The sequence below is a fragment of the Bemisia tabaci genome, chromosome 1 (assembly GCF_918797505.1).
Source record: "Bemisia tabaci chromosome 1, PGI_BMITA_v3".
Taxonomy (NCBI): Eukaryota; Metazoa; Arthropoda; class Insecta; order Hemiptera; family Aleyrodidae; genus Bemisia; species Bemisia tabaci.
The window spans coordinates 6237817-6260402 of NC_092793.1; the positions used below are offsets into that span (position 1 = coordinate 6237817).

General features: G+C 35.9%; 2 protein-coding genes across 3 annotated transcripts; one reads left to right on the forward strand and one right to left on the reverse strand.

Moving 5' to 3' along the window:
* Positions 1–113: 113 nt before the first annotated feature.
* LOC109036126 (probable ATP-dependent RNA helicase DDX23) lies at positions 114–18112 on the reverse strand. 2 transcript variants are annotated; one of them, XM_019050085.2, is made up of 15 exons: positions 17971–18112; positions 16391–16718; positions 13576–13720; positions 12557–12714; positions 11728–11929; positions 10144–10268; positions 9315–9451; positions 8256–8389; positions 7324–7443; positions 6761–6919; positions 4914–5037; positions 4190–4305; positions 3161–3421; positions 2205–2379; positions 114–504 (listed from the first exon to the last, which is right to left on the reverse strand). In XM_019050085.2, the coding sequence occupies exons 2-15, from the start codon at positions 16708–16710 to the stop codon at positions 278–280; spliced, it is 2403 nt and encodes an 800-aa protein (XP_018905630.2). In that variant the 5' UTR covers positions 16711–16718; positions 17971–18112; the 3' UTR covers positions 114–277. The 2 variants fall into 2 exon arrangements, with proteins under 2 accessions (XP_018905630.2, XP_072162262.1); XM_072306161.1 differs by lacking the exon at positions 17971–18112 and adding an exon at positions 17889–17913.
* Positions 18113–18143: 31 nt separating this feature from the next.
* On the forward strand, positions 18144–21079 carry LOC109036128 (probable tRNA(His) guanylyltransferase). The gene is made up of 2 exons (XM_019050087.2): positions 18144–18898; positions 20117–21079. Exons 1-2 carry the CDS (start codon positions 18290–18292, stop codon positions 20471–20473), a joined length of 966 nt encoding a protein of 321 aa, XP_018905632.2. The 5' UTR covers positions 18144–18289; the 3' UTR covers positions 20474–21079.
* The last annotated feature ends 1507 nt before the right edge of the window (positions 21080–22586 follow it).

Here is a 22586-nt window from a genome sequence, read left to right on the forward strand (position 1 = left end):
TTTTTATTGATTATATCCTTCTCTGTGCATTGTAAGCCTTCAAACGAATTAAGGGTTAGTCTTTTGAAAGATATCGAAGGAACTATTAATTTGAGCATTAAAGAAAAAAATCATTAAATTAGAAGTTTTATTTATAAGTGATAGAAATTTACATTACTCGGCAGAAGATACCTAACTTTCTTAATGAGATTTACTTTTATTTTTTTTCATTTCCATAAACAGTACAGCTACCCTTATTTACAATGATTTTAAGGGGGGAGGGCTGATTTCGAGGAGATTAAGCAAAAATTTTCTCCTCCCTGCGCTTTTTGGGAACTAAAACAGTTCCTGGTTTGTGTTGAGCATCAGGATGATTCAGCAACTCTGGCGGACATTGTGAGACTGGACTAGCTACGATGACTTGCTTTAGATCGTAGAACAGAGCTGAGTCGTCTTTTGTGAGGAATGAAACGGCTACACCAGTTTTGCCAGCACGCCCTGTACGCCCAATACGATGGGTGTAATCTACAACATAAAAAAAATTATGGATTTTATGATGTGTACAAGGAACAGCACTTACACAATTTTTTTTTTTCCATCATCATTTGTCAGATATCTAGAAAATTCCTAGGTATTTTATACAGGGTGATCCAAAAATTTATGTCGCATCACTGATGTAACTCCTAAGTTTTTTACCCCTCTTTAGGAAGACCCCTTTAAAATTTTGAGGGCATCCAAAAGTCATTTCCTTTGACTTGTGATTGCTCACAAAATTTCAAGTCTCTATCTCATTTTGTTCAAAATTTACATGGAGTGGTGCCTGCTGTGAGACTTAAAGATCACCTTAACTGCTTGGTTCTTTTTAAGATAACATATTTTTTTCATGTTGAAAATAATTAAGTTTGATGATATTAGAAAAAAATAAGAACAAAAATAGAGTTGAAAAAAAAAAATTGAGACCATGAAATGTGTTGAAGTGTTTTTAGAAGAATCGATGAAAGTTTATTTTCTTCTGGAACTAAAACATCCTCAAAATTCGCATTTCATTTGAGTAAAGTCCACCACTCACTGAGTGACTTGCACATCACAAGCACTGTTCAGTGACTACAAGTCATAGTAGATGCATATTCCAACACTGGGCACACCTCATAGAGGGGACTTGTAACGGGGCCAAATAAAACGGAAACCACGTAATTCCCAAACCCCGAAGAAAATCAAACAGTTGGATGGTGATAGGGTAAATTGTACATTCGACGTTGATGGACTCTTTCTTAAACTACTGATTACGTCAAACTGCTGGCAAATCAAATCTTAGGACGACGTTAGTGACTTTACGATGATAATAGCAACTTTAGGATAACAGCGACTTATGAATGACGTTAGCAACTTATGAATGATGTTAGCAACTTACAGACGATGTTATCAAGTTCAGGATGATGTTAGCGACTTCAGGATTATTTTAGGTTAGAAAGGTGGGTAAGGTAGGTTAAAAAAGGGTTTACAAGAAATAATTGAGAATCACCTTGACAAATTAAAAATCGAGTTGAAGATAAAAAAATGTATTGCATTTTGATTTGGAGTTAATAGGTTAAAAGAGCGCTAAATACAAAGAATGAGATTTGCCAGCAGTTTGACAGAGTGATGAACAATAGTTGGAGATCCATCAACGCGGAGTTTACAATGTATCCTATCACCATCCAACCGACTCCGATTCTCTTCGGGGTTTGTAATTTACCTGATTTGCAGTTTATACTATCTCACAAGTAACAAGCAGAATTTCCACAATCCATGCTTTCATCCGCAACAAAAAGCAACAGATAAAGGAAAACGTAACTGAAAGAGAATGTGCTCTTTTGAAATTAGACCAATTAATTGTGCTAATGCGAGAAAATTTTGATAACTGCTAAAGAGGGACCGGTATTGCTTGACCAAAAACTAAATATTGAATACTTGGAAAGCATGAGCATATGAGAACATTGACTGGGTCCTGTGAGTGGTGTGGGTTGGCTAATGGATATATTAGAGAGGAATCACCCCCTAATCTATTTTGATAAAAAAGGAGCAAAACGGGGAAGGCAAAAAGTCACCATATGATCAGAAAACATCTGTAGATAAAGCTTAGCATTTAATCTTCAACCTCAGGTTGTGACCGTTCCAAAATTTCCAAAAATGCTTTTTTACAAAAGAAAATTAATGCAGCTTTGTAACTTGAAGTATTAAAATACCTTCGATTGACTTGGCCATGTCGTAATTGATAACCATTGACACATCTTTGATATCAATACCACGTCCAGCAACATCAGTTGCCACCAGAATATCCTTAGCACCCGTCTTCAAAGAGCTGAGAGCATGCTCTCTCTGCTCCTGACCTTTTCCTCCGTGGAGTGTACAGGCATTGAACTGCAAAACACAAATGAAAACATGAAATTACTGGGAAGAGTTCACCAAGAACATCAGCGGTAAGTTTTATTTTGATACCAACTTTTGGATCATGCATGCTGGTAATAGGCTGCCTCTCTCAATAGAAGCTCGGGAACATCATATGTGGCTTTGCGATTTAGTCATTAATTTCAGGGTGGAATCTTGTAAGAAACAGAGATGGTGCCAGTGATGATCTTGTGATGAGTTGTGAGTACAAAACTGGCAAAACCTCGCAGTAGGAAGTAAAATAAGTTGAATTGATTCTTGAAACAATTGCACTGCTGGCAAAAATATTACTAGCCGGCTCATTGTTGAAATCGATAGACAAAGAGGACATAGGGAGTATGGAGCAATCCTATTGGTTGAAATAGTTGGTTCCTATAGACTAAGGGAGAAAATGATGGACTAACTGTAGGGTCTCTCGTGGGTTGCCGCTGTTTAGTCTATTTTCTACCTTTTCTGTCCATTGCAACCACCCACTTCCACAATGGGATCCCTCCATATCCCTTTTGTCTTCTTTGTTTTTCAATTTCAACAATCAGCTTGCAGGCATTTGTTTAAGCGGGTCTTGGCTAATTTTGAGAAATGCAAAAACGTACTAACTGTAAAATAATTTCTCTAACACAAAGTTTTTGGCTTCCTAAGTTGCGACAGAGAATTTTGCATAAAATCGGATTCCTATTTTTCAATTCCTCAAGCTGCGAGTGAACCAGTCAATGTTGAGACCTGGGTCTCTGAGGAGAATACAAAATGAACTTACTCCAAGCTTTTCCAGACCCTTAGCAAGGACATCAGCTCCTTTCTTCTGGTTGACGAAAATAATGACAGGAGGCTCAACACCTCTTTGAAGGATCTCCATTAGTTTTTTACGCTTGTCACTTTCGGTGACTAAGTATACAATTTGTTCTGTTCTCTCCGTTGGTTTACCAATGGAACCAATGTATACAACTGCAGGGCGTCGGAGGTATGTTCTTGCCAAGCGTTCTACAGCAGGAGGCATAGTTGCAGTAAACATCACAGTCTAAAACAAAACAATCCATTACACTAAGTTTCTTTTCAATGAGAATAGAAGCTAAAAAATTTTGAAAAACTTGCACTAATTGTATCTTTGTAAAAACAGTATTAGTGAAAAAATCATGACCCAAAAACTTTCCATCATAATATGAATGTGAGTCTTCAATAAAGCATACAAATTTACCAAATCAACCAGTCATGACGTACAAAATGTGGTCGTATTAATTTAAAATTTAGATAGGTGAAAATTGATGTATCCGCTTCAATAGAATAACATCATTCCCTTTGGTGCAAGTCCTAGTCAAATCAAATCATGCCTAGTGACAGGTATGTTTTTAACATATATCGACAGTGAAAAGTATGCTCATGAAAAGTATTCTCATGAAAAGTATCTCGGTTTGCAACTTTGCAGACTTCCTGTAATACTTGGTTTTTTAAAAAGAGAACCACTCAACATCAATTCTTAAAAATCTTCGTGAATTTCCTTCTCTGAGCAAAGCAAATTCTGAAAATATCAAGGAATGATGTTGATTTTTTTACTTAAAAATAATAAAATCACAGCACAGATTTTTAAACACTGCAAACAAGATACGTGGCTTTGGAGTTTCACCATTGATCTTTGCTTCAAAAATGTTGCAGAACATATTCTTGACGAAATTTATTACATAATATCTCTAATTAGATTAAAAAATTAAATTAGAGACGCATAGCAAGATACTCATGTCATTTTAAGTGAAGAAATAACCAAGGAGAAAGAATTATGAAGATAACTGACCTGTCGATATTTTTTCTTTGAGAAATAATTGGCTAAAAGTTTAGATTCATCTTCGGCATCTTCATTATCTGGTTTCAAATTTGTGACGGGCATGTATTCAAGAATTTTTTGAACATCTAAAACCAGACAGAGCAGCGATTAGAAATTTTTTCGATGACGAATAATTTATCACACACATAGCTTGAAAAAATTTAGGCGAGATTTAGATAACCAAGTCCAATTTACACTATTCAACTTTACATTCAGCAAAAGCGAACGAAAAGTTGAACGGAAAGTTAGACACAATGGAATTTTATTCAATTGCTGTTGCCTTATGATGTCATCAAGCAGAAGTAAGGCATCTTCTTCAGCTTTTGGTTCGCAAAGATCCCTCTGCAAATGTCGCTTGATAGATTTCATTACAAGTTGAACGAAAAGTTGAAGTTGACATCACTTTCAAGTTTCCATTTTAAGTTTCATCTTTTCATTGAAATGTTGTGTTCTCGTGTCAGTATCACATGATCCAACTTTTCATTGACAAAAGCCGAAGAGATTTTGGAATGAATAGTTGAACAGTGTGAACTGGGCTTTCATGAGAAGGGTCATTCATAACACAGAAAGTTGTTCATAGACAGGGAATGTGGTAAAGTACTATGAACTGCAGGGAAACTCTGTCAAACTGTGCCACACAGGCGAGAAAGGTGTAAATTTTACCAGCTTAAGTGGGGCTTAATTTTTAACTCACCTGGCTCAAAACCCATATCTATCATTCTGTCAGCTTCGTCTAATACAATATAGGTACACTGATTTAAAACTAAATAACGATTTTCTAGGACATCGATCAACCGTCCAGGAGTAGCTATGACAATCTGAAAAAAAGAGAAAGACTATTAAGAAAACATATTATGGGAACAATAATTTGCTATTGATGTTACATTTTTTGAGAATGAAACTCCCTTCCCACTCTTCATTTGCTTGCAATAATCAGTATTAATACTTGCTGTTCGAGAAATGGTGTGCGACTCGAAAAAGTAATAATGAATTCGAACACATAATGCTGAGCCCATGAGCATATTTAAGTTTTAGCACTACATCATTTATGTGACAAAGAGGAGATATTATGCACCTAGGCAAAGCAAGAAATCAGAACGATGTTGGAATAAATATTTACAGACAAATATGCTGATTTTACAGAGGATTCAAGAAAACACCCTCAGTATTGTACTGCCGTGCTCAGCAGATACCACAGACCGCTCCAGATTTAAGAAGTATTTACTGGACAAGGCAATGAGTCACTAAACCATGAACGGATTTTGACTTAGGTACGTATAAATTTTTCTGGGGTTAAAAGATGCGTAGATCTTGATACGTACATTAAAGACGCGAAAAATTGACTCGGAAACCGAAAATACGCGGTTCAAAAAGTGAGACTTTTCCGCAGATTTCAAACGCCCTGGTTCCGCTCCAAACCGAATGATGCCATCCGGTACCAATCAGAGGCAAGCAAGAGTTTCTACGACTTCTGTCAAAAATCTCCACCCCTCGTATATGAAAACAATAAGAAAGTCGAAACTATATTTTCAGAATCAACTAATCTAATCCCATTCATGTTATATGTGGTTAACAAGGAACAGTCCACATTGAAATACGTTTTATCATAGCAAACATGAGTGGAAAATCAGACGAGATAGCGATTCGACTACCGTACTTCACTGCCATCATTTTCCCGCCGTTCTGGCGCGTTTGAAATTCTTCGGAATCTTTAGACTTTTTAAAACCCGACTTGTCCAGGATTTTGGCTCCAAAAATGCACAAATGAATCACTACGTAATCTGTTCACCTAATGCTTTTAGAATATTAAATAAAAGAAACAAAGTTTAGTGACCCATTAAAACTTAAAAAGCCTGGGCATGTGCATTTTTCATTCTTTCAGGTTACATGCATTATACCCTATAAGAAGTATCTTGCAATAACAAATTATGTAGGTTTGAAAGATGCCTTGTTCTAGAGTAATTTGTCTGTGAAACTCGCAAAATCCAGAATTAGGAGCCGCGTTTCTTGTCTTGATCGGTAGTGTAGGTCTAAGTAATAGTATAGAAGATTGATATTAATGATAATAATAGTAAAAAACTTGAATGATAATTCACACAGTTTAACTTTTCATCTGACAAAAGCGGACAAAAATATGATGGAAGGTTTGAATGCAAGAAAATTTAATTCAATTACTGTTGCCAAAAGGCATTCGAGCATCTCTATTAGCTTCTAGTTAGTGAATATATAGCTTCGGCCTATGTTGTCTGGAAGATTTTGTTTCAACTTTCCATCAAATTAGTGGTGCCAACTGGATGAAAATTGAACAAAAAGTTGAAAGGAAGTCTCGTTCAATTTTCCATTCAACTCTTCTACCAATTGTTGCGTTCTCAAGTGAATATTGTTTGGTGACATATTGTATTGTGAAGTTTAACTTGACAAAAGCTGCAGAAAAGTTGAATAAAAAGTTGAACCAAGTGAATTTGGCTTAACAGATTGTTCAGGGAAATGGCTTAGAGGCCCATGCAATGAACGATTCTATGAAAGTAATCAATTGCTTACTTCACAACCTAGACGCAGTCTAAAACCTTGTTCTTCACGAGAAAGACCACCAACGACGACAACAGTCCTTATACCGAGGGGCTTGCCAAATTTATTGGTTTCTTCTTCAATCTGCTGTGCCAACTCTCGGGTAGGTGCTAAAATGATGGAATAAGGACCCTAAGGCAAATATTAAACAAACTGCATTTAGATAAATGTTAGTACATACTTGAAAGTACTAATTAATCTAGACAACTTTAACAGTACAAAGCGCGAGTAATTTTGTTTATTCTAACGATTGCAATTTTATTTACATCAATGTTCCGTTTGGAGGTTAACTGGGGAATACATTTTCCAAACATTCTTTCAAGCTTGATATTTTGTCAATAAAAATGATCCACCTTTTGGAGTTTTGATAAATTGGAGGTATTTATTTATTTCTTTTGTTAGAAAAATTTTGAGAAGAAAGGAGACCTATGAGGGGGGGGGGAGGGGGCAGTAATTTTTGTGTGCTGTAACTTGTTGGAGCAATTTCCTTCTAACAGATAGTCAAATTAAAGTATAATAAAAAAAAAAAAATTTACCTGATCAGCGTCTTCCAGTCTTTCTATTTTTGGTAAAGACTGAATCCACATTAGCAGAGGAATCAAGAAGGCCAAAGTTTTACCTGACCCAGTTTCTGCCACACCAATGATATCTCGGTTCTGTAAAAAAAGAGTAAGCAATCATTTCAAAGTGGGAGGGCTACACTACTTACATTACTAGTAGTAGCAGTAGTAGTAATATGAGTAGTAGTATAGTAGTAGTAGTAGTAGTAGTATTACTACTGGACCCCATGGGAAATCTCATTTTTACTTTCGGTGAATAGATAAAATAATAATACATATGTAGTTATTTCAAGAAGAATAACAAAATAACATACACTTTTTAGGGAAAATTTGAGGACAAATGTACGAAAATGTATATGTTGTTTTACAAACGAGAAGTGATTTTTATGACAGGGCAATAATGAAAGAAAAATTATAAAGACCTTTTCACCAGGAATACTTTTGGCCAAATTTTTCCTCCTGAAGAATCATCTAAACCAAATTACTACACAAATACTGCAAAAATTGAATTAAAATTTGAATAAGTAGACAGGGTGTCTACTAAAACAGGCTGGCCACTAATCAGTACTTTAGCAGTAGTTTTCAGTACATTTCCAAGAAATTCAGTACCTCCTTAACAGAAAAATTCAGTACTTTTTCAGTACCTCCAACAGACGAAATTCAAAAATTTTCAAAAATATGAATTCCCCGCTCAAATTGCTACAAAAATTCAAAAGACTCCGGACTTTCTTGCAAAATTTCTGCACTTTTTCAGTACTTCCAGACCGCCCTTGAAAAATCAGTACTACTTCCAGACTTGTGGACACCCTAATAGAGCAACCAAAGACCTCTAAATAGGCCCTCATTCAACCTTGAAAAAGGAAATGAACAAAAGTTTTTTTTTGCTTCCAAAATATTGGCGAATATACCTGTAAACCAATAGGAATGGCTTGTCTCTGGATTGGAGTGGGTTCTTTGTAACCGATTGTATTAATAATATCCAAGAGTTCAGACGGAATGCCGGATTCCTTCCAACTTCGAATCGGATCTGGAATTTTACCACCTAAAAACATAAAAGCAACAATCTCTTTGAAAACTTTGGAATTTTTAAAATTCTTGGTCATACTTGTGCAACAAAATTAAGATCTCTAGCTCTCCTCTGGCAAATCAGGAACATAATAGAGATTTATATACACTCTAATACAAAAAGCAATATGCAAAATGCAACACGTTCACTACGATGGTGCGGCTACGTTACCAGATGCTGTTCCTAAAACATAAGTACAAAGCTGATTTCCAATGGCCGATCATTAAAGTTTTAATGCACTCTAAGCAGGTTTTACAAAACTTAAAAGAATGATTCAATGGTGAATCAATTGATGATTTTTGAATTTGGAAGAATTTTTCACCACTCATTAGACATTAGTCATTTGCATTAGACATTATGATGAGGGTACAAGTTCTGCATAGGAAATCAAAAAATACATCCAAATAACCTTTAAGGAGAAGAAATGAAAATTTAAAATCAGATACTACTTGCCCCTTGGCAATGTCATGATAAGTTAATTTATGGGGTAAAATATACTCATAATTTGAGACTAAAAAATCACATTCTTAAAATTATTCGAAACGTTGAAAATAATTTTTTCTTCAAAGTGGTAATTGATTTTTGATCTGAGAGGTCAATAACTAATCATCAAGGGCCTAACCGAGTCAAATATTCTATATTCGTCTCTACTTTTAGGCTACTTTATGATAGAGGGATGCCATTTTACCCTGGGGGAGATTCTTGAATCTAATCCATGTCTTAGTTGGATATTAATTACATTGTAAATTTATATTCATGTTGACAGCCATGAATGAGTAAATTGTTAAGTTTCCTCTTTAAATGAACTATCTTATGTTAAGATTTGACTTTCACTGTGGCCTTTTGACTGATAGCGTGATAGGTATTTTTTTTACAATAAATAAATATAATAAGGCCTGACCTTTGATGGTGATATTGTAGTCCTCTCGAAAGATACGCCAATCTCTTTCTGTCATTTCAGTTTGTGCTTTCTCTGTCCAGTGTCTGTCGTCCCATTTCTGCTTGTCTTCTTTGCGCTTGACTTTTTTTAGACGAACTCTGTCAGGAAAACGATGAGAATTAACAGGGGAGCGATAAATATTCTTTGAGAGTTAGCTGTGAGACAGTTCTTTCCTCGAAAATCAAAGGAAGATAATGCTATCAATGAATATATATTTAGTCATAAGTTATTATCTAAATATGTTCCTCAAAGAATGATTACATATGTGATTTGAACTGAGCCTAGACTGGAATTAATTCAATTTCCCTCCATAATTCGTATTTTTCATTCTTCTGGTTGGTCTAAATATTTATACTGTGACTTCATATTTAAGTATTTTATGGAATTTTTCAAAATCAGAAAAACATTTCTGTAAATAAGATCTAAAAAAAATTGAGTTTCTTTCAATCTAATTCTTCCATAAATTATGGTCCCACCAGAAAAAGAGAGGACTAAAAACTGCCAGAAAACAATAATAAAACTGGTACTGTAATTTGCCCCATTGGTCTCGACAAATTGCAACTTTGTATTTTGCAAGATTTACGCTTACTATTATTTGATGTTCGAATACAGGGTGAAAAAACCACCGTTTTAGACTTTTGTTCAGTAATTCCTCTACTCACTGCTCGAGAACACCTCATCAAGTAAAAATCATCTCTAGATTGAAAAGGTTCTTTTACAACAGGTTCTTCAACAGATATGATGGACACAATTGACAAGAATCTAAGCGATAGAGGAGTCTATTACTTACTTTTCTTGCTCTTTTTCTGCTTCTGTTCTCCTCCTTTCCAACAAGTCACCATAAAATTTTGACTGATCTCGTTTCTGTGCTTTTATGTCTATGCCTGCTATATTACCGCGTCCATAAAATTGAACCTGGTAAAGACACATACAGACCACTTTATTGGAGATCCTCATTATATTCAATTTAATGACCATAAAAAATTGTCTCTTTCTTCTTGGACAAAAATACTCAAAACAAAATTCTGAAAAAATTGTGTGGAAATTATTGAGGCTTTTAGAGTACTACAAGAGAAACATTTGCTAAATTTATGTCTTTGAAAATGACAAAGAATTTTCGAATTTTGGAACACAGTTAATTTTCACAGAAATAATTTCTTGAAAATTCTTTTAAAAATCTATATCGAAAGAAAAAATACTGACACAAAGCCTGAAAACAATAAAATAGAAAGAAAAAACTGGCGCTCTAGGTTGGCATATATTTTCGTGATCTACGACTCGTGATCGGTGCTCTCCGCAAGGTCTTAGGTCTGGGTCCGACATCATAGGAGAATGCAATAGTGTATTTTCTTCGGAAAATACACTAAAAATACCTTGCGCTTAATCTTGATCAGAAACTTGATTAATCAGGCAAGTTATCATAGCTAGAGTTTCAACCTAAAAGGAGTAACAATACCTCAATAGGTCTGTTGCACACGGGAGATACAGTTGGCTGCACAGAAATTTACGTTTAAAATAGCACCAAAATCTTGTTGCACAAAAAAAGTCAAGAATATACTCTAAGGCGCACTATTAGCACAGTCCATATCACTTACTTCCAAAACTGCACCTGCTGGCACTTTTTTCTTAATGGACCACTAGACAAGGTACGAATTTAAGCATTCTGATATATGTTTCTTAACCAGAATTTCACATAGAACACGATTCACGCAACAAAAGTTACTGAAACTAACTCCTTACGAAGATATTAACGTTTTTATTTCACATTGGTTACGAGGAATTTGCACTGCCTGCTCACAAGAAACTCAAAGCTCTACGTGAGGCAAATCGCGCACTACAACGGTTTCAGCAAGCTTCTCAATCGAGCAATGTTCATTTCCCACCATGTGTTGTTCAAATTATTAGCAATTTGCTATAACTGAGCCAAAGCGTCAAGATTGAGGTTGCTAGATTTTTATATCGCAGAGACTGTCATGATAACGTTTAGCGCGCAATGTGAATCACGTAGAGCATTGAGTTTTCATGAGCGGGTGGTTTGAATTCACGCATCAAGAATCAACAAATATCTTCGTAAGGAGTTGATTTCGGTAATTTTCGTTGTGCGCAACGTATTCTACGTAAAATTTTGGCTGAGAAACATGTATCAGAATGCTGAATTTCATACCCTGTCTAGTGGTCCATTGTGGCGATTAGGTTTGCTCAGATAGAGATGTAAAAAAAACAATGAAAAGATAGGTCTCCGTATGATGCATAATCCTGCTCTGTTCCATAACTTAGCAGACCTACTGATTAACATGCCTCTAACCGACTAATCGACTGCTTCACCAAGATTTTGGATTGGTTGATAAAAAAACAGCATGGATTTCTTAAATACCTGGTGCCGCTCTTTGTACAAATTGTTGTAGTCAATTGAAGTATCTTCGTTTGCATCCCAATCAAAAACAAACTTCCGATCATTCAGTCTCCGGACTCGTCGCTTCTTCTTCACAAGGCCAAGGTAACGTTCTTTGATTGCCTCACTTTCTCTTTCTTTATCTTTAGAGACCTCCTTGTCTTCTACATTTTCTCTCTGCCTCCTTAACATGAAAACACACACAATATTAGAATTACGACAAACATTTGAGTGACATTGCAACTTACACCAATGCCTATGTTTGAAATCATTTACCTTTCAAAAGAACTTGTAACTCAGAGTAATAAATTTACAAGTAGAAAAATTAATAATGTAGGTATCTGAGCTATCAATAGGTAACTCTATGTATTTGGTTTCAAAAATCGATAATTCTTTTTTTTGCCACCTCATGCTAAATATGGGGGTGAAAAGTATTGTAACTCAAAATTGCATTCTGTTGCAGGTTTACTGATTTTTGTACAGACCTACATTTAAATATTTTATTTAATTGTGCATTTTGTTCTGTCACAATGGCGTGAGAGCTGTTACATGGAGGTGATAACACTGAAATATTCTCGAGGTTTCTTTAGAACGATTTGATGCTGTGACAAATCTTCCAAAATCTGCCCTTCAAGAAAAGGCCTTCTAGTTTCTCTGACTGAGGAACAAATTATTAACATTACGCACCAAGAATCTTGGAGGTTATTTGAGCACAAATATTTTACAAGAAAACCTTACTTCAAGATGAGTTATACACTTACTCAGAGCTGAGAGAATTAACTGAATAAAAAAATCATGATATTACATTCACCTTGTGTCGTCTCGTCTTGTTTCACTGGTATGAGCTTCTCGTGTGAATTGCAAACGTTTCTTCCTTTCTTCTTCCATTCGTTTACGCATTTCTTCAACTTCCTGCTCTCGTTTTCTCATAGCTTCTTTTGCGCGCTCTTCTTTAGTTAAAAATTTTGGCTGGACAAATAATAATAATAATAATAATCCAATTTTAAGGATTTGAATCATTGTAACGTAATTTTCTTTCATAGATCCCCCATAGATCTACGTTGAGATTTTCTTTTTAGATTTCCTTCCAACAATTTACTTTTCTAATCTGTGTCATAGCAATTCAACTACATGATGTCAATTACAACCAAGCAATAGATGAAAATATAGTATCTTGCGAGACCTTGCCTAAACTCACAAGAGATTATGTATTTTGTGAGACCTTGCCTGTTGATGCTTGAGTTCCCATTTATGCTAGTCCTTGCTTTTTATTAACTTGGCTGTTATCAATCATCAAAGTTTACGCTTGTCTTAGCTAAAAATAAATATATATTTCTTCTAAGATGTAGTTTCTGCTTTATTCTTTCATTTCTTCATCTCTCATCTTTGCTAAGGGTTTTTTGATTGTGCACTGAAGAAGATCCTTGTCCTATGGGTTGAAACGTCTGCCTTTGTTATCATTTTCTGGTGAGTTTGTATTTTCATCATTGCTTGTTTGCAATTAACATCATGTAGTTAAATAGCTAAATACACTGAATTTTAGGCTTTTACTTCGATTTTTACATTATCATTTTGACTATAATAGCTTGGCCAGCCAAATTTAGCATAAAATGCGTTGATACCTTGTTTGTGAGTTTATTGTTGCATTAATCATGTTCTACTTGAAACTTTAAAGAGGAAAAACAAATCAGAATGCATAAATTTGTGCCTTGTCTAGAGATCCATTGAGGCCTACACAACATGGTAAAAATGTTTGAGATAAGGGATGATGATGAAGGACGAAAACAATGAGGGATTTAACTTTTTTTTTTTTTTTAAAATTTCACTCACTTTGCTGCGAGCTTCCTCCTCGGCTTTTTTCTTTGCGAGAAGCTCCTCCAAAGAGAGAGGTTCTTTCTTCGGCTTAGCTTCTGATCCATTATCTTCCTCTTCTTCTTTAATTTCTTTCTTAGTTGCTCCTTTATCTGACCCTTCACTGAAACAACAAAATTTAAGAATTTGACAAATAGCATACTAGTGAGACTACAATAAAAAAAAAAGTTCCACTGAAAAAAACAACAAGAGAGATTGAAATAACATTGGAGGTAGGTTTTAAGAATAACAAGACGGACGAGATGAACAAAAATGACTGTTGATAATAACCTAAGAGTTCAAATCAAATTATTAATTGGACCCTGTTAAAGGGAAAGAAACCAAGCCACATCAGCGATTGCCAAATTTAATTGGGCAATTTAATTTTTTACTTGAAAACAGTTGTGCGGATTTTTGTGCAAGTTTCAGTGAATTTTCTGCATAGTATGAGGCAATTTCCTCAAAATTTACAAAGGAATCCGCACAAACGTTCTCTTGTAAAAAATTAAATTACCCAGTTAAATTTGGTAATAGCTAATGTGGCTTAGTTCCTTTCTTCTAAATGCGGTCCAATTAAGAGCAATTTTCAGAATTCTTCGAGATTCTTGAGAAATTCAGAAGAACACAATTATTGCTTCTCCAAGGTTCTGACAATGATCATGGAAAAGTATTATACAGGCTTGCCTTAAAATTGCTTATTTCTTGATATGCAGTCATTAAACGACCAAGTGAAAGAAAATGCCTGGGGATGCTCTTATTTTAGTTTTTCAGAATGAAATAACTACTAAAAGTTCATTCAGTTCAGTGGGCAACTGAAATTTTCAGTTGCATCAGTAAGAGATAGCATAGTCCGCCTCCTGTGGTGTAGTGGTTGTAGAGCTGGCTCTATGACCGAGAGATCCTGGGTTCCATTTCCAGTAACGTGACCTGAGTTTGATGGTCTCTGTCTCGGGCAATGGTCACCTGGAACTGGGGTAATAAGCGTGAGATTTGCCAATACAGGGTGTCCCAGGATTAAGTACGGATATTGAAGGAGCTGATTCTTTGGATCAAGAAAAGGCGTTTTTGGGGTATAACTTTTTTTCCAAAACGCTTTCCCTGGGGGCTCCATTATCCTCCTACTATACCCTATTCGTCCCTCTTATTTCAAAAACAATGAGTCATAAAGAAAAAACGCATGATACTTTTCTCAATATTTTTCAATGCTGAATCTAATTCAAAATCAATTTTTCTTGCTAGAGACATTAATTATGACCACATATAGGTTGGAATTCCCCCCTCAAAATGAGTTTTCTCATTATTGGAGGTCGAAAATGAAAAGAGCGCTAAAAATTACCAATTTTCATTAATATTGGTTGAAGAAGATATCTATAACCAAAAGCTAAGAAAATTTTTTCTTCTTATTCCATCTGTAATTCTAGGAAACAAATTATCATATGTGACACACCAGAAGTGACTTCTGGTGTGCCGCAGGGTTCTCACCTTGGGCCGATTTTGTTTTTGATTTAATTAATGATCTGGCATCAGGCTTGAATTTTTTGAATGCTTTGCTATATGCTGATGACTTTAAAGCATATGGAATTGTCAAGTCTGTGAATGATGCTATGCTATTTCAGGCGGAGCTGGATTATCTTTCTGAGTGGTCCAGGTTGAATGGCTTAGAGTTTAATCTGGGCAAATGCAAAGTTCGGTCCTTTTCAAGGTGTCGTTCTCCGCTGTGTTTTGATTATTCTCTCTGCCATTCTCCGCTTGAGAGGGTTGGTACCATCAGGGATCTGGGTGTAATTTTCAGTTCTAATTTCAGTTTTTCCGAGCATGTAGACTATGTTGTTAACAAAGCTTTCAGGATGTTGGGTTTTATTAAAAGAGTGGCTGGCAAGTTTCAAATTTCTACTATTTTGCATCTTCATCGTACTTTGGTTCTTCCGCATTTAACTTTTGCATCAGTGGTTTGGTCCCCCTATACTCAGTGTGATATCGTTAAGTTGGAGTTGCCTCAGCATCATTTACTTCGATTTTCATCTTTTAAATTGGGATATCCCATGTCTATTTATGAGCATGATTATAATGAAATTTCTAACCGTCTTTCTGTTTTTTTCTGTTGTGTCTTTTTATAAATATTTTGATTTGGTTTTCAGTTTTAAGCTAGTGAATGGGCTTTTATTCTCTCCTGGGTTACTCGGTCGTTTTAAATTGAGGGAGGTTGCTTATTCTTTGCGGGGTGGTAGGCGATTCATGGAAGGCCATTCCTTCTCTCCTGGTTGCAGGATGGTTAGGTACTGGAATGATCTTCCAGTGGATCTGCAGGAATGTCTGGAGTTGATGCGTTTTAAGTTTTTAGCTAGAGGTTGGGCTTTGGAAACTTATTAGTCAATTTTTATTAGTTATTCTTATTAGTTACTTTTTTGTAAATATTCTGCTATATTCTTGTAATATTGTAATGTAGAGTACATAAAATTGTTGCCATGTTGGATTGTTTAATTGTCTTGTGTATCTTGGGTTCTTTGCCCGTACATTGTATAATAAATAAATAAATAAATAAATAAACATTGTCACAGTGTCAAAAAGACGATTTTTTTCTCCAACTTACAAGAAAAAAAGTTATACCTCAAAAACGTCTTTTTTGACCCAAAGAATCGACTCCTTCAATGTTCGTAAACCTGTGGACTGTTTGAAACTTGGTAAAAAAATAACAAAAAAAAACTAACAAATAGTTTTTACACCAATGATTGTTGTAAGTTAAAATGCAAAGGGAAAAGTTAGGAGAAAACAGGTATATTGCATGTGAACTAACCTTTTTACAGAATCTTTTATCTGTCGCTCCTTACTAGAGCTACGAGGTCTTTTCCTGTGTTCACGGTCTCTGTCACGATCTCTCTCCCTCTCTCTGTCCCTACCATAATCTCTTTCTCTATCTCTTTCTCTGTCATAATCTCTATCACGATCTCTTTCCCTTTCTCGTTCTCTGTCCCTGTCTTTTTCCCTTTCTCTGTCACGGTAAAGATCTTTTTCGCGTTCCCTGCCTCGATACTTATCCCTATCTTTCTCTCGTTCACGTTCTTTCCGCAAGCGATCTCTTTCACGTTCCTCTCTTTCTTCACTTCTTCGGCCCATGATGGCACCTAGAACATGACACAATAGTAAATTAAAGAGTAAAATAAGAATAAATATGACATCAGGTGTAGTTGATCAGTTTCTTTCTGTTAGAAAAGTTCAGTGAGGATTTACAAAGGATAAAAAGAAAAGAGATTTATACGATGTAGACTAGAGTTGAACAAAGGGAAACAATTTTACTGCAGACAGGTAAATATGGGAAGAAATTTAATATACTAGAGATGATAACAGGAGGAAGGATCCCATTCCTGAGGCAGCCACTGCTGCAAGATACTAGCTCTAAGGACTGTTGTACGCAACTTTAAGATGTCTTTGTCAAAACTTTTGAGCTCTGCTACCCCCTCTACTCTGATCACCTGGTCTTCGTGCAAGATAATGCTTAGGCCTCAAAATTTGAACTCAGTAGACTGATTTTGTGGCTAAAGCATTCTATGCACATCACTTTTTGATCAGTTCCAATGTGAACAGATATACAACCTCAGTGTGTTTACATCAGGGCCATTAACCGCATTTAGATGTTCCTCACATTTTAAATCACTTGCATTTGAGTTGTCATTTGCTGACTCATGGTATATATATGGCACGCCTGTAATAAGTAGGCACAATAAACACTCAACTCAGGTTACAGACTTGAGGTTATTTTTACAATCTTGTTGGAACCCTTGGACATTAATTCTAGAACGCGTGACTTGAGAAGATCTGTGAGCGCATGGAAAAAGGACTTCGCAGACCACTTCAACGGTGTAAGTCGGCAATCACATAACTCGGTTTGCGACATTGCATATATCCTGTCATATATTATTGTCTGAACAGAAAACTACTCAACAGCAATTCTTTATAACTGTTGTGATTTTTCTTCTATGGGCAAAGAAAATTCTGCATAAACTTCAAGGAATGATGCCAATTTATTCTCCTTTAGAAAAATAAAATGGAGGCGGAGATTTTCAAGCACCACAAACGAGATATGTGATTGCGGACTTGCGCCGCCGACTTGCTATCAGCACCATTGAATCACGGCAATCAATAGGATGATCTGTCAAGTTATTGGTTACCTTAAGTATATAAAGTTCTAAAATACTCAAAGCGTCATAGAATTAAACGGTCTAAAGAGTAAGAGCTACGAAAACTTTATAATATCTGAAAAAACCGTGTCAATAATTGGTCTGTTGTACAGTTACCTGCAGAACCTGAGAAAAGAAACTAAATTTAAGAGGTTTGATAAGGAATATCAATGTCAAATTTAATGAGTGTCACACCAACCTTGTTGGAACAAATTCACAACATATCACAAGGAAATTAAAGGAAATTTAATGATTTAGACGACTGATAACTGAGAAAACGCTATGGAACGTCTCCGATATAACCTCAACAATGAGCTAACTCCAAATAATAACAAATGAACATAACCTAACCTGGCCGTCTTGCCGCCCGGCGCACGTGAATTTCAATTTCATGTGTGAGTGAATGATGTGATTACTACTTATTTTACAATAATTATTCTATCACTATATCCAAGAGTAGTTTAACTCCATGTTTAACTCTAATCATCAGTGAATCTAGTGAATACAGTGTTCTGTGAATGAAGGTTTTAAGCTTATTTGCTGGTACACTGTCTAAAGTGGTTCATGGTGCTAATTCGCCTTTACGAAACTTTAGCTCATCGGTCATGGCAAAGAGTAAATTTGAGTATGTAAAAGGCTTTGAAGAAGACAGGAAATGCTTACCAAATTGTTGGATAGTTGTACGCATAGACGGAAGAAGTTTTACACGATTTTCTGATGTTCACAAATTTGAAAAGCCAAATGATCGTAGAGCATTGGAACTAATGACTCGTGCAGCCTCGTATGTTATGGAGGAATTAAAGGAAATAAGTCTCGCTTTCGGCACTAGTGATGAATACAGTTTCATTTTCCGGAAAGATGCGCAGCTGTACAACAGGCGACGGGATAAGATAATGTCCACTGTAAACAGCCTCTTTTCCTCTGCTTTTGTTTTTCATTGGACTAGCTTTTTTGGTTTTGTGAAATTATTATATCCACCTGCATTTGATGCTAGAGTAGTATTATATCCAACTGATGCTAATTTACGCGACTACCTAAGTTGGAGGCAAGCTGATGTTCATATCAACAATTTGTACAACACAGCATTCTGGACCTTAGTAAAGAAAGGGAACCTCACCCCACAACAAGTAAGTTTGACTGAATCTCCCTTGACTTTTCATCACTTATTAGGTGCGTTGTCGAAGTAAACTTTCCATTTGCGTTGGGTTGCTCAACGCTAACGGATATCATGTGACCGTTGATTTACCCGTTGGGAAACACGTTGTCGGTCATCTCTGTTGACTGAAAACTGTTTTTTTTTAGTGTGACACCGCGTGCACAATTACATTTAGAGGTTAGCTCAACGCTCTCAACCACCTCCTGAGACCGATGACTCGTTGACTTCCGTTTGGTAAACAGTCCAGGACATTGGGCACTCCAAATGGAGTCAATCAATGCCGAGCGTTTGGAATAGGGTAATTCCGCTGCCCAACGGTCCCAAACAGTTTACATCGACAACGCAGCTATTTTACCTGTATTTTTAAGGATTACTTGTTTCCAAATAGGAGCATAAGACGCTTTGTAATGTTCGCGTGAGGACTTTTCTGACCAAACAGCTTATACCCATGTTAATGTTGCTAAGATTGTATGTACATTCAAGGGCTTTTTTTTCCGAACCTCAGAGGATCGCTACGGAACGCATCTTTCCTTATCCTGTTCCACCGCCACATTCCAGCCCGTTTCATCTGTTCCAGTGGAACGCTTGGATCGCTCCTCTGAGGTGGGTTGAGGCTGGTTGAACCAGCCTGAACCGCAAAGATCCCGATTCATTGCATTCCACGGATAAAAAAAAAAGCCCTTCAACTGTCTAGTCAGTAGAGAGCTGTAGGCTTTGTCCTGAAATTTGCCTCAAATTTTCTTTCCATTTTTCTGAATATTTAGGTATGCAGAGATTCATAATGTGAGGAATTTCGGACACGGGACAATTGTGAGTAAAAACTAGGAAAAGTTGCATAATCTAGCGACATTGACATGAGTGTAAACTTTCTGGTTGTAAAGGCACTCTTATTTTCTTTTGGCCTGAAGATGAGGCATTGCCTTGTCAATTTGTTTAACATCAATAAAATATTAAATTTTGGCAGCAAAAAACGTAGGAAAAGTATCTTGCTCTTTAAGTATCTCTCCTTTAAAACAAGACGTCTTGTTGCAGGTGTTTTTTTTTTTTTTGCAAAGGTAGAACCATGTATGAAATGCAGGAGCCTATGTTTAATTCATGCTAATTTAGCAGGTATGATGTGATCTAGTTACCAATGCTAATTTTTGAAATTGAAATGTCCACTTAATGTCTTTTTTATCATCTTTTGCAGGCTCAAGAACGCTTGAAAAACACCTTAGCATCTCACAAAAACGAAATTCTCTTCAAGGAATTTGACATTAATTACAACAATGAACCTCCACTTTTCCGAAAAGGTACTACATTGGTGCGAAAATTAGTGCAGACTCCTCCTGACAATAAATTGAAACAGTTCATTATCCCCCTCAATGTGGATATCATTGGAGAAGAATTTTGGAAAGAGAACCCAGAGATCATAGGTATGAAATCAATCCAAATTTATTCCAAGAAAGGCGATGAAGTAGGTTATATGGTATCCAGCAAGCTACCTACCACCCATGAAAACATCGAGCCTACCGTCCCACAGAACCAAGAGCCATCGAGTGCATGAAGTTGCAAATAAGTAATTTTCTCTAGTTCAGAGTTCTTCTTTTACCTTAAAGGAAAGGGACTTATGATACAAGGTATTGGTATTTCATGATAATTTAAGATTTCTATCATTGTATCATGCTCATAGGAATAATAATTGAATGAAGACATGGGAAGAAGCGGAGGCTCTAAAACTCACTGTACATCCTAGACGTTATGAAGAACAGATATCCAAGCAAATGAGTTTTAACACTTCCTCCATTTTCACATGGCTCCATTAGATTCTGTCTCCCTGCTGATCATTCATCAACAGTGAAACTACTACATTTCTTGGTTTGTGACGTTGCAGATTTCCTGCTGCACCTCACTTTTCAAGTGGAAAACTATTTAAAGTCATTTCTTGAAAACTTCCATGATTTTTTTGGCTGTTTGAAGAAAACTCTGTGCAACTTCGAGGAATGATATTGATTTGCTCTGGCCTTCAGAAAAATAAAATGGGAGTGGAGATTTTTAAACACCGCAAACTGAAGTACCTGTAAAGCGAGAGTGTAAACAGGTGTGAAAATTCAAAAATCCACTAGGCCGTCACTGATGTCTCCACCAATGAAATTAGGGCCGAAAAAGGCAGCCAACTTATTCAAATTATCCAAAACGATTTATTATTACAATTGGTGTGATCCATTGTTTATGAAGCACGTATTTGACTCAATTCTTTGATAAATTGACTCATTTTTGGGAAGAACGCTCTTTTTTGAACATTCCTGGCCATCTTTGTTTGATATTAGAATCTGAAGATTGGTAAGGCAATTTTGTGTGCGAGAAAGTTGGCTGCACATTTGGGCCCTAAGCTCTTCATGAAACGAGCTGTTCATACTCTGGCTAAACAGGCATTCTAATGTGAACAAGTTATGTGGTCTGGTAGTTTCGCCATTGTTATGTTACTTACTCCTTCACAAATAAATCACAAAGTAAGTAAGGTAAAATAATTAGATTAAGTTCAATTTTTCGAAGAAAGGGAAGCATTTTCACATTATGCCTTTCAGGAAGTCTGTCCTTTGGCTAGATCTTCGAAAACAGTTTAAAAGCTGTGGTTTTGAAGTTTTGGTGTCCTCTTGGCACTTAGAGAAATCTAGCAACTTTAGTGAGTTAGAGATTTTAGATTCTAAAGGATCCTCATTCACCAAGGATAAAGTCTGAATGATCCATTCTTAGCCTAAAGTAAGTCTATTTGAGGTTTCTATGAACTACCTGTGCGATTATTAGAAAGGCCTTTTTCATATTTAATTTACTGAAATATTTTGTGAGGGTCTGTCAAGATCCCCTACTTATGAAGCTAATGAAACTGAGTGAGGATGCCATCATATCTGTTGCTCAATTTATTTAATTTTGCAAAATCGAGAGATAACCTCTAGAATATTTTTAAAACTCAAATTAAAGCTAGCTTTTTGTGTGTATAATCTTAATTAATGTGGCTGGGGAGGATGATGACATCAGCAATGTTTTATTGTTTTACATTTTACCAGCAGTTTCATGAAAACTTATGAATTGGAAAGATCCAATGTTGACTTTCCTTCATATTTTGATATCACTGGAGATAGGACTTATCCTCTGGGTTTCTATTGGCTATGGCCTTGATCATGCTCAGTGGATAATTTTTTCCCGTCACTCATCATCACCTTCTGACCAAAGTATTTCAAGCAACATTTGAACTTCGACGCTATGTCTCCAGACATCTTAGTACTGTTTTAATATTGCCTTAAAACTTTTGCACATACTTTCATGAAAGTTCAGGGATTAATGTTGATAACCAAATAAATATCAGGCAAACTTGTTTTTAAAATTTCATTAAAATTGCTGTTCACAAGTTTTTGCTAAAAAAATTGGAAAAAGTTTAAGAAATTTGGCAACATAATTCCGAAGCACAAATGATGCTTGTGATGCTTTGGCAAGAAGGTGACGATATGTGATTGTAAGCACAGTTTGCTGATATTGTAAGAAAGTGAATATTTTCCGAAATTTTCTTATACACAGCTTAGAATTGTGCTTTATGTAATAAGACTATACAAAGTGTCACTATACTGTTTTCAAAACAGTTGATTGTTAATTTCAATGATTTTTCGTAAAGCGATATCTTT

What these genes read in the sequence shown, in the direction of transcription:
- LOC109036126 (XM_019050085.2), bottom strand. Translation starts at nt 16,710, where the DNA reads ATGGGCCGAAGAAGTGAAGAAAGAGAGGAACGTGAAAGAGATCGCTTG. An exon ending in CCATTCCTATTGGTTTACAG is followed by an intron (nt 7,444 to 8,255) that starts GTATATTCGCCA and finishes CTTTTTTTACAG; the next exon opens with AACCGAGATATCATTGGTGT. An exon ending in CATGGCCAAGTCAATCGAAG is followed by an intron (nt 505 to 2,204) that starts GTATTTTAATAC and finishes TTTATGTTGTAG; the next exon opens with ATTACACCCATCGTATTGGG.
- LOC109036128 (XM_019050087.2), top strand. Translation starts at nt 18,290, where the DNA reads ATGAAGGTTTTAAGCTTATTTGCTGGTACACTGTCTAAAGTGGTTCAT. An exon ending in GGAACCTCACCCCACAACAA is followed by an intron (nt 18,899 to 20,116) that starts GTAAGTTTGACT and finishes CATCTTTTGCAG; the next exon opens with GCTCAAGAACGCTTGAAAAA.